We start from the raw sequence: 12054 nt of genomic DNA, 5'->3' as shown, positions 1-12054 counted from the left end.
TGGTGGACTCCACTCTGGTCTACCTGGACGATGTGATCGTATACTCACCTGATTTTGATTCCCATTTGTTACATCTCGAACAAGTATTCCGAGCTATGGAGAGGTACGGATTGAAGCTCCAGCCTGGGAAATGTCAGCTCTTTCGTAAGGAAGTAAAGTTCTTGGGCCATCGGGTAGGGGCTGCAGGAGTTGCAGTAGACCCCGATAAAGTTTCTACCGTGCAGAGCTGGGATCCCCCTAAGACGGTGAGGCAAGTGAGGTCCTTTCTGGGATTTGTGGGATATTACCGGCGCTTTATCCAGGATTTCTCTAAGATTGCTAAACCCCTGAATCAACTGCTGGCGGGATCAGGTCGTCCTCGTGGCCGTGGGTCCCCTCCAGTAGACTGGAGCCCAGATTGTGAAGTGGCTTTTCAGAGGTTGAAACAGGAGCTGTTGCAGGCCCCAATTTTGGCCTACGCGGACTTTGCTCAGCCATTCATCCTGTATACGGATGCCAGTAACCTCGGGCTGGGGGCAGTGTTGGCCCAGCGGCAGCAAGGAGTGGAAAGAGTACTTGCATATGCCAGTCGGAGTCTCCATCCAGCTGAGCGGAATGACGCCAATTACAGTTCCTTCAAGATTGAGCTGCTGGCCATGAAATGGGCAATGTGCGAGAAGTTCAAAGACTACTTGTGGGGAGCCAAAGTTATCAGCTGCAGTATCGGCCCAGCCGTGAATATGTTAATGCAGATGTCCTGTCCCGGTTACCTGTGGAGAGAATGGAGGAGAAGTCGGTGGCGGAACTGGAAGAAGGTCTAATGGTGGGAGTGATTGAGGCACCTGGAGTACAATGGGAGGACGTCCCGGTCAGTTGGGGATGGGATCCCCTACAATGGAGGGAGCAGCAAGGAGACGATGAAGGGCTGGTGGTTCTGCGGACTTACTTGGAACAAGGCAGACTCCCGGGGGCGGAGGAAAGGCACGTCCAGACCCAGATGGTGAGGAAACTCCTGGGGCACTGGAAGCGGCTAAGTTTGCGAGACGGTGTGATTTGTCGAACTATCCAGGACCCAACGACTCGAGAGACCGTGTGTCAGGTGGTGGTACCGAAAGCCCAGATTCGGCCCTTGCTCCAGGCGTACCATGGCCAATTGGGACATCAGGGGAAGGAGAGAACTGTGTCCTTGTTGCGAAGACATTTCTACTGGGTCGGGATGGATGTGGCTGTGGCGGCATACGTGCAGGAGTGCCCTCGATGCACACTGTTTAAGGCTAGGAGAGAAGTAAGAGCGCCTCTAGTCCCAGTGCGACCCAGGGCCCCTCTTCATATGGTGGCTATGGATTTTCTGACGCTGAGTCGACCGATGGATCGGTATCAGAATATCTTGGTGGTAACGGATCTTTTTACCAAGTATGCGTGGGCAATTCCGACTCTGGACCAGACGGCTGCCACTACAGCAACGGCCCTTTGGAGGGCAGTGTTTCAGCCCTTTGGGTGCCCCGAAATTCTCCATTCTGACCAAGGACCGAACTTTGAGTCCCGGGTGATCCGAGAGCTGTGTCAACTTTATGGGTGCAAGAAGACCCATACTACTCCGTACCATCCCCAGGGGAATGGGGGGTGTGAACGCTTTAATCAGACTCTGCTGAGTTTGCTGGGGACCTTGGATTCAGACCGCCAGGCCCAGTGGATGGATAGCCTACCAGCCTTAGTACAGGCTTACAACAACAGCGTCCATAGCACAACGGGCTATGCTCCTACCTACCTGATGTTCGACCGACATGAAGGTACACTTTTCACTGTTAAGCGGTGTGTCATTGCAGTGTCTGATGATTGAAGTGAGCACGTTGAATATTTAAAGTGGTTTGGTACATGCACGAGTGTTTGAACGTTTGATGTTACCAGCACTTTGAAAGCTTAGTCGGAGACCGTCTAGTCTGGTGGAGTACCAAGAATTATTGTGACCATAGAGAATCTGTTATCCGTCACTGCATGCTGCCATCGCTGTCCTGTGGTAAGAAAACTCAGTTGTTAACTGCTGGATTCTGTATTCACCACTGTTGTTCAGTGAACATAGAGAACCTGTTATCCACCACTGCATTCTGCCATCGCTGCCCTGTGGTAAGAAAACTCAGTTGTTAACTGCTGGATTCTGTATTCACCACTGTTGTTCTGTGAACATAGAGAAACTGCTATCCGCCATTGCATTCTGCCATCGCTGCCCTGTGGTAAGAAGACTCAGTTGTTAACTGCTGGATTCTGTACTCACCACTGTCGTTCTGTGAACATAGAGAACCTGTTATCCGCCACTGCATGCTGCCATCGCTGTCCTGTGGTAAGAAGACTCAGTTGTTAACTGCTGGATTCTGTACTCACCACTGCTGTTCTGTGAACATAGAGAACCTGTTATCCGCCACTGCATGCTGCCATCGCTGTCCTGTGGTAAGAAGACTCAGTTGTTAACTGCTGGATTCTGTACTCACCACTGTTGTTCTGTGAACATAGAGAAACTGCTATCCACCACTGCATTCTGCCATCGCTGCCCTGTGGTAAGAAGACTCAGTTGTTAACTGCTGGATTCTGTACTCACCACTGTTGTTCTGTGAACATAGAGAACCTGTTAGCCGCCACTGCATTCTGCCATTGCTGCCCTGCGAGGGATCCTATAATCCGTCGCTGCACCCCAACTGCCGCTGACCTGTGAAAGGAAGGTGACACCCAGTTATCTGATGCTGTCCTGCGAAAGGAGAAAGCCCACTGTCTGCTGCCACCCACCTGTAGTCCCTTGTACCCTGCCCGCCACCTACTGCTGACTACTGCATTTCATCTGACTGTCATTGCCTTCTGCCTACCATATACTGCTCATTGCTCCCCACCAGAAGGTCCTGGTCCTCCGTCCAATCCCCGTTGTCCTGTGAAAGAGAGGTGACACTCAGTTATCTGATGCTGTCCTGTGAGAAGAGAAAACCCACCGCCTGGTGATGATTTACCTATACATGATTTACCTACACATTATGTGTAGGTAAATCATGTTATGTGTTATGTATATTGTGTTGCATCTGTTATCTCGAATGCCCAAGATGAATTTCTCCGTCAGGAGACAATAAAGGCTAATCAAATCAAATCAAATCAAATCAAACCTGTCCTGTTACTATAGCTAGCATTACAACACTGGCATATCTTGGTTCTGTGAAACATATCAGCAAAACCAATGTTACTCACGTATGGAGCAGAAACAACACAACCTCTACAACCGTTTTCAGGCCTTCCCACTTCTGTCTCTCCAGCGCTGGAAAGCGTTCTCTAATATTATTGCGGATCCTAAAGCTCTTATACCTGTTCACAACCCTTCTTATATTCCTCTGACCATTTCTCTTTTGTAATGTCTTTGAGCTATCTTTCTTTCCTCTGACTTTCTTCAAATTAGTGATAGGTCGATCATGAACAATTCATTCATTTTGACATGACACAAGAACAACAAGTTGTCTCAGAGAGTGATTCGTTCAATTTGTGTTGACCACACATGCACAACATCCTATAGGTTCTAGAAACAGCAATAATTAGTTCACCTCTCGAGTCTTTGGGTTTGAGTCGTTCGTTTATCCTGTGACAGCCCCATAGATTAAGGCAATGCAGTCGGTACCGGAATCAGAAATGATCAGTTCATTCGTTCTTTTGTTACGTGACGTGACAGCCGTATTGGATACAATAATTTCCAACCTTCCTTACCAACAAGTGCTTAGTTAGTTTTTTAAATTCTTATAGTAGGCCTAAGGTAATGTGTTTCTATACAAGTTTATATCTCACAATTCTGACTTTATAACACGCAATTCTGACTTTATAACACACAATTGTGACAAGAAATAAAAAATGTACTTAAGGTAAATGTATAAAATCCAAGACCATTGTTGGCCAACAAATATTGTAATCAATAAATTTTATACATTTTTGTCATCCTTTCTGTTGAAATCTACCTCCATATAATTGACCTTTTCCTACACTGTGAGTTTTATTTTGATTACCTGTTCAACCAACAGCTAGTCGTTATTTTTGTGTGGGGTTTTTTTTGCGCGCAAAAAGTATTCTTGTCGCTTGATAAACTTATGGTTGAGCCACTGTAGTCACTTGGACTATTTTAAACATTTGTCTTTACTAACTTTTTTGGGCCGGCAAGTTTCAATAACATAGAAGCCTATGGAGGAGTGATCCAGCTCTCAGATTTAATCAAAAATATCTTAATTTGTGTTCCGAAGATGAACGAAAGTCTTACGGGGCTGGAACAACATGAGGGTGATATTTTACTGACAGAATTTTCATTTTTGGGTGAACTAACCCTTTAAAATTACTGTATATTATATTTTACAAATATGATTAGAAAAGGACAAAGTTTGAGGTGGTTTGTGGGAACAGTTTAAATGTTAAAGTAAGAAATGCTCAACAAGCCATTCTCACATATTTGAAAAGCTACAAAAAGTATGAGATCCTGATAATCTGACTGCTGTAATTCCTAGGTTATTGAGCTTTCATAACTGAAGGTGGAGGGTTGTTTGATAAAACTTTTTTTTTATGTTTATTTATGTTTATTTTATTAACATTTATCTTAATAAACTCATTATTCACACATACATTTATGTTATTAGGTTTACATGCAGAATCTGTAAGATCTGTTAAAAAAAAAAAAGTGTGATCAATATTTTTTAGTACTGCCACGGGGTTGCTCTGTAACATATATGTAATTTTTTTCCACAAGATAAAGCAAGAACTGAAAAGACCCTGTTTAAAAATGTACTACTGACTCGTTTATATTGTGCCTCTTTAATGTTTTTCAGTTGTCAGGGCCTCTTTTCCCGGAAAACAATGGATCTTAGGTCATCTTAGATCTGTCCCTACATTTAAACTAATTCATGAACTACATTGATGATGCAAAATCAATGTACATATGTAAAAATAACAACAATCAAATCTGTGGAACTGAGCTGAAGAACTTTTTCAGACTCGCCCTGGAGTTCCATCCTCTCTCCTTTGCAAACCTGAACACACTCCCAAAGAGATCAGGGAATGAATCCATCAGGTTGATGCTCTCTGCGTCCTCTGGACTATGTAGAGAAAAGAGACACCAAAAAACATGGTCTGACAAACAATGCTATTAAATTACTAAATAAATGATGTGCATGAACTTACTAATGCTCGTGTAGGTTGCGTATAAAACGCAGCAGGCCCAGTGTGTTCTCAGTGTAGCTTTTCTTCTTCCCTTCCAGTTTCTGGACAAGCTCAGATGGCAGCTGACCAAAGAAATATATTTACAAAAGTAAAATGATTTTTCAAACCATGATTAAAGCATGATAAAGGAATATCTTGAAGTCAATAAATCAGATTCTTAAGTAAGATTATTAATTAATTTATTTAAATATTTGGATTTTTTATATTTACATATTTATATAAATATGTTTGAATATGTCTGCACTGAAGTTAGACTCACTTTAGTTTTCCATTCAGAAAAGCTTTTCCCCTCAGTGTATTTTTCAATGGCATGAAGGAGCTCCTCATCAACATTACGATGGTTCTCGGTCTCATTCTGGTTCCCCATTTTTTTCAAATACTCCACTCTCCTGACAGGATTTCAAAAACAGCACAATCTCTTCAGATGATAAAACAGTATCTACAGTGGATGAAATTTCCTCTTCATTTAATATAAAATCATAATAAGCTTGTACTATAAGTAGTACTGAACCTTTCTGGCTTGTTTAGACTGATAAATGTCATTGCCAAATCCATGTAATATTCTACCTTTCATCAGTCCAGAAGAAGGGGTGTGCAAGGGTTTGCTCCACGGTTGGTCTGTTGTTTAGAGTTTCATTGATCATCCCCTCGACGAGATCCTTCGCTACATCATCATCCAGATGTTCCAGTGAGTATCTTCCTTGTAGGATGTTGACTTCACAAAATGGACCTTTACCAAATGGATGGTGTCCTCTAGAGAGAATGTAGTACACTAACATACCAGCAACCTTCAAACAGGTTACAGTGTTAAGTTTAGAATTTCCATCAAATACAATTTAAATTCATTGTATTTGTAATTGTGTATTAAGGTGAATAATTTAATTTTTGATTATATATTTTTAATTATTTAATTTAGTTATAATAATTAAAATATTGTTGACTTAAAAGAAGAGGAAAGATCACCTGGATGTCAGAGCTCCTCTTGTACCCAATGTTGACCTCATCTATGGTCTCCTTTGCCTTCCAGCATCTAGTTCCAGCAGTGCCTGTTTCGTAAAGTTGTTTGGCTTAGGTTCAATCGACGACTTATGCCAAAATCAGCCAATCTAGCTTTTACATTTATGTCTATAATAAACAGAAGTTTCAAATTAGATATCAGATTATAAAAATATAAATATCATAAATATCATATAATAAAAATATCTGATTAATTTAATTAATCAGGTTTAAGTCCTACCAATTAGAACATTCTGGGGTCTGATGTCTCGATGAAGCACTTTGGCTTTCGGTTGGTGTAAAACCTGTAAGCTGCAGAGAACTTCCTTCACCTGCTTCTTCAGAACCAAACTTCTCTCAGTGTTATCATCTGGTAAATGCTCTTGGATATATTCCTCCAGTGTGTATTCACAAAGCTGAAGAGCAAGGTATCCAAAATTGTCATCTTCAGCAAAGTCCACATATCGCACAATGGAGGGACTATCAAGCTGTGGAAGTCATAGAAATTCCTCCTCATTCCTGAGAACTTGGTAATTAGACTTAATCATTCATTTAACAGCCACTTCTGTGCCATCATCCCTCAGTCCAAGGAAAACTTGTGTTCCATCACTGCCTTTAGCGATCTGAAAGTCATCACTAAGTACAAGAGTAAGGTTTCCCAGCCTATTTTTATTGCTAATATCCATGTTAGCTAGTTTCTCAAGCTTGGACCTCCAACGACGGCTGGTCTGAACCCACCTTTTTGAGAAACTTGAGTTCTCAGCAGGCGGTGTGAATGGCTGCACAATTGAGTTTGATTCTTCAATGGATTTCACTACAGTGTCTGGATACGGTTCCTCTTTATCTTGCAGCTCCAAATCTGGTGATCCCACTTCTTGCTGGATTTTTTCCTCCATTTTTTCTTCTTTTTCTTCCTTTTCCTGCTTGTTGATAGAGCAGCAGTCTCCTCACATAAACTGTCCACTGTCCACTGCACTTGAACCTGCTGGATGTCTCAGTGATTCATCCAGCTTCTGCAGTTTTTTTTTTTCATGACTTCATCCATCTCTGTCTCTGCTTTAATAAGTATCATCTCTGGGATGGGAGACAATCCACACAATGCAACAAGTTCAGGAGCAAAGTCATTTAAATTGGCGAACAGTCCATACGTCCACACTCCAATTAGACTTGAATAATCAGGACGTGTGAGAGGCAATAAACTTTTGCATAACTTCTCATAGACAGAATTGTTTGTACTCTGTAGTTTCTGCTCAGACGTCTTCTGCATCATGACATTGAGTATCTTTAGTATCAGATGATTGACTCTTTCCCCTTGTGCATTTTCAAAGCTGTTTGTAAGAACTGACACAAGCTCACTGGATACCTGAGGAGAGATGCTTTCACTGACACACAAAGCGACATTTAAGCAGTTCAGTGCAATCATCCAGTTTTCCTGAGGGATTCTTGGGAAGCGCTTGATGAGTCCCTCAATGTATCTGTCTGCACTGTTTGTGTCTTTTAACCACTTGATGGCGCTCTGACGATACTGCTCTGCACCAAGACCAACTACACTAAAGTATTGCTCAAAATAAATCAAAGGAACAAAAGGATCCTCTTGAAAGAAATGTTCCTTAAACACTCTGTAAACTTCTGTCTGGTTTTTCGTTCGTACAGTACAAGGAAAAGAGAAAGATATATGTACTTTGTCAGACACTTCACCCTGTGAATACAGTCGATTAATCATTCTCTCCACCTTTTTATCAACTTCTGGATTTACCCCATAGTTCCTTCCGGGTGAAGCTCCAGCCTTTATAAGTGCTTTCACAATGTCTTCACGGTCATGATCAACAGCACACTGCAATGGAGTAAAATTGTGTGATCCATGTCCATCTGGGTTAGCTTTTGCTTCAAGTAATCTAACCCTAACTCCAGTTGTTAAAGCAGAATAATGTTGAGGTGTTCGCCCATTTGTTGAGGGTATGTTAGGATCAGCCGACTCTTTAAGTAGATATGAGCAGACTCCTTCATTTTTGCATAGAACTGCTGCTGTCAATAGTGTAACATCATCATTCCAGACTTTAGAAGAGTACAATCCATTAATATCTCTGTCTTTTAATGATTTGCAAAGTTTCTTTAACTTCTTGTCTATGATGCATTGTATTAGGGGATCTGTTTTTTTAGGTATTGGAATTAGAAGTGGACCTGAAAATGGTACTTGGATCTGGAATTCCATGGATCTTACAGTGTTCACTACAATCTGTGGAGAGACCATGGCCATTATGGATATTTAATACATCAGTCATTAATGCTTCTTCAACCCTTTAAAAAAAAGAGGTTTATTCAAGTGTGCTATAGTATACTTATTTTAAACTAAAAATAAGACTACTTTTTATATACTTCTCAGAAATATACTTTATGTACAACTCTTAAACTTACACTTAAGTATACTTGACCTGTTCTAGTACTCAATAATTTAATCGAGATACTTAAAGGTATAATTAATTGTAGTTGTGTTTACTCAATCTACTGTCTTGTAAAATTGCATGGTTTGGCACCCAATACAATAGATTTGTTTGAAACTATTGATTTTTGAAGAAAACAGATATTTTCGAAATTCTGAGTATGTGAATTTTTGTGTAGTCCACTGCTAGTGTACATAGGAATTTACTTCAAATCTACTTATCTTTTTCCCCACATTTACGGAATTTTTTGGCATTTGTGACACAACGCTTCCCTACCATTAACGGAAATTTCCGGCTATCCATGTTTTCACTGTAATATGGTAGGGGGCACTATTATGCATCTTCTGAAAGAGTACAGAATCTCCGGATCAAAGCACAGGTGAAAAAGATACAGAAACTACCGATACAGCATATAAACCATAGACCCGTAGGTTTATGTAGAGTATTTTTGAAGCCCAAAGTGGATGGAGCCAGCCGTTTCCATCTTGGTAGCGCGTCACTGAGTGTCACTCGCAGATAAACGAAAGGGACAAAAAGGCGATTTCATCACAGTCCATAATAGATAAAAAGATGTACACAAAATTGAATGTAGTCGTTAGGATTTTAATCTGGAACATATTTATTTTTTATGGTTTTCATCTCTTCTTTTTACAAAATGTACTGCAAACAAAAATCTGATTAATATTTAAAATAAATCATTGTTGCGGTAATGACAGTTTTTATCGGTAAGGACACAATGTTAATGCCCATGTTAATAATGTAACCTTTAGAGAAAAACAGTAACAGATAAAAACAGAAGGTATTTTGCCAAAGATAGTAGAGGTATTGCAGAAAAGACTGGGACAAAATGATTTTCTTGTTTCAAATACTAATACATGTATGAATTTCTATTGTAACAACAAACTTAATTTGAGGCATTCAGTATTTTGTTTTGTCTTCTGGTTTCTTTTGTTTATCCTCCACTGTTTATCCTTAACTTTTTTTTTTTTTTTTTGCTCTTTTTCCATAACTCTTCATATATGTTTGGGTCTTTTCTCATTACCCCTCTTCTGTCATCTTATTGTGGGTTAATTTTGTATCATCAAGGGTTGCAAAAATGACATGTTTATATTTAGTTTACAATAGATTTAATATTTGCATATACACTGATCAGCCACAGCATTAAAACCACATGCCTAATATCATGTAGTTTCCCCTCATTCTGCCAAAACAACTCTGATATGTCAAGGCAAGTGTCACGGTGTGACAAAAATCAGAACGGGACTAAAGTCCTTGTGAATGCAGTGTTATTTAGAGACCTCCAGTGAACATCCGTCTCTCTGCACTGCGAATCTGTTGCCATGGCAGCAAGGCCAATTGCCCGATTGACAGCAGGTGTGGAGTAATTACAGGGAGCGCTGTGAGAGGGACACGTATCTTGATGGGGCTTTAAAACAGAGAGGAAGCAGACTGTGAGTGTGGTTCTCCTCCCGTGAGATACTGTGTTTGTCGACGGGTTGGTCTTTTTATTGAGGCTGGGCTGTGGAGCGGGCGAAGATCGAAGCTGAGAAGTAGAAAGAAGAGAGTGAAGGATTTGTCAGCGAAAACCCAAGGAATATCGTCAGCAGTGGGAAAGACGTAAAGTGATGAGTATTGGATTCGTTGTTTATATGCACTAACACTGAAGTGGTGTTGAGAGTTTGGAAAGTGTGTGGCACGAGTGAACTAGTACACCGAGTGAATTGTTGATCTGTCTCCAACTTTTGTCCTCCCCTTTGCCGAATGTGACAATAGCTGCACCCGTCTTCTGTTTTCTCCGGAGAGAAGTTGAGCCCTCGCAAAAGACGAGATTTGATCCGGTGGGAGAAAGACCGGTGGGTGAGTGCTGGCCCGAATGCACGGTGTGCGAGTGGAGATGTAGTGCCTGAAGTGACGATTCACACGGTTTGTGTTATGGAGTGAAGTTTATTGTGTGGAGAAGTAATAGTAGTCTGCTGTGCACTCTCCCCCTACAGTCTTTCACCCGCTGCCCCCAAGGAAGGGCTTCCGATACATCAAGCGCCCAACTTACTACTTCGAGACAACCCGGCTCTGTCAATGCTGAATGTTTCATATACTGTTGAACAGATAAACCCTGGTATTTTGTTACAGTGCACAGCCAAAGTGGAGCGTTTCGCTCAAAGTGTCCTCCCCGCCTGGTGGTCTCCACACGCCTCTATTGAAAGCCTCTGCCCTGTTCAGGAAGAAAGAAGGTATTTCAGCTGAATGTTTCATATACTGTTGAACAGATAAACCCTGGTACTTTGTTACAGTGCACAGCCAAAGTGGAGCGTTTCGCTTAAAGTGTTTTCCCCGCCTGGTGGTCTCCACACGCCTCTATTGAAAGCCTTTGCCCTGTTCAGAAAGAAAGAAGGTATTTCAGCTGAATGTTTCGTATACTGTTGAACAGTTAAACCTTGCTGTATTATTACAGTGCACAGCCAAAGTGGAGCGTTTCGCTTAAAGTGTCCTCCCCGCCTGGTGGACTCCACACGCCCCTATCGAAAGCCTCTGCCCTGTTCAGAAAGAGAGAAGGTATTACAGCTGAGCGCTTCGTATACTGTTGAACAGTTAAACCCTTGCTGTATCGTCACAGTGCGCAGCTGAAGTAGAGCGTCTCGCTCGAAGTGTTCTTCCTGCCGGTGGTCTCCATATGCCCTCGCCGCAAGCCTTTGCCCCTGTTCGGAGAGGAAGGTATTATATCTGAACGCCTCATGTACTGTTAACAGTTAAAGTCTGCTGTATCGTCGCAGTGTACAGCCGAAGGGGCGCTCCCGTCCAAAAGGGTTACTCCCGCCTGGTGGTTCCTACGGGCCTCACTCAAGTTCCGCCTCCCCCTTGAGGAAAGGGTAATCCCACCTGAGTATCCTCACCTGTTGGTGTCAGCTAACTGTGTCGTTCCAGGGAATAGCCGTAGCACGTGCCTCGATCGAAGTATCCTCCTGCTGTCTAAAGGTCTCCTTACGCCCTGGCTAAAAACCCCCGTTCTACTCTTGCCCGGCGTAGAAGACACCTACCGGGGTATACGTACCTGTTTCCTCTCCTGTCCCGGCCCGCTCGTCACCTGTCCACCTGCGTTCCGTCCGAGTCTGAGGCAACTGTCCCCTGAGTACCTACCTCCGGAGCAGCATCAGTGACTCGCTTCACCCCCGCCCCTGAATACCTACCTGGTTCCAGCTCGAATGGGGTCCGTATAACCACGACCTCCTCTTGAGTCCTGTAAAGAGTACTTACCCAGTGACCTACCTAGTGTTATTCCTTTACTTCCTTGTCTGTCTGGTCCTTGACACGTTCCTCGAGGTGGTTCCCGGGTTTCAGGGGTGGGTGCAGTTTGGCTTGGCCCACCCCGACCTGTGACACGAGGACTCCACAAGACCTCTGTATGTGTCCTGTGGTA

General features: G+C 42.5%; 1 protein-coding gene across 1 annotated transcript; it reads right to left on the bottom strand.

The window, feature by feature from the left end:
- Positions 1 to 4564: 4564 nt before the first annotated feature.
- On the bottom strand, positions 4565 to 6919 carry LOC311080419 (uncharacterized protein). The gene is made up of 6 exons (XM_084110396.1): positions 6440 to 6919; positions 6166 to 6327; positions 5770 to 5990; positions 5462 to 5591; positions 5164 to 5264; positions 4565 to 5078 (listed from the first exon to the last, which is right to left on the bottom strand). Exons 3-6 carry the CDS (start codon positions 5979 to 5981, stop codon positions 4940 to 4942), a joined length of 582 nt encoding a protein of 193 aa, XP_083966522.1. The 5' UTR covers positions 5982 to 5990; positions 6166 to 6327; positions 6440 to 6919; the 3' UTR covers positions 4565 to 4939.
- Between the last annotated feature and the right edge of the window lie 5135 nt (positions 6920 to 12054).

This window comes from Abramis brama (assembly GCF_963993115.1).
Source record: "Abramis brama genome assembly, chromosome: 3".
In the NCBI taxonomy this organism is placed as follows: domain Eukaryota; kingdom Metazoa; phylum Chordata; class Actinopteri; order Cypriniformes; family Leuciscidae; genus Abramis; species Abramis brama.
Note: the sequence above shows the minus strand (reverse complement) of the source record. Positions and strands in the feature narration are given on the sequence as shown.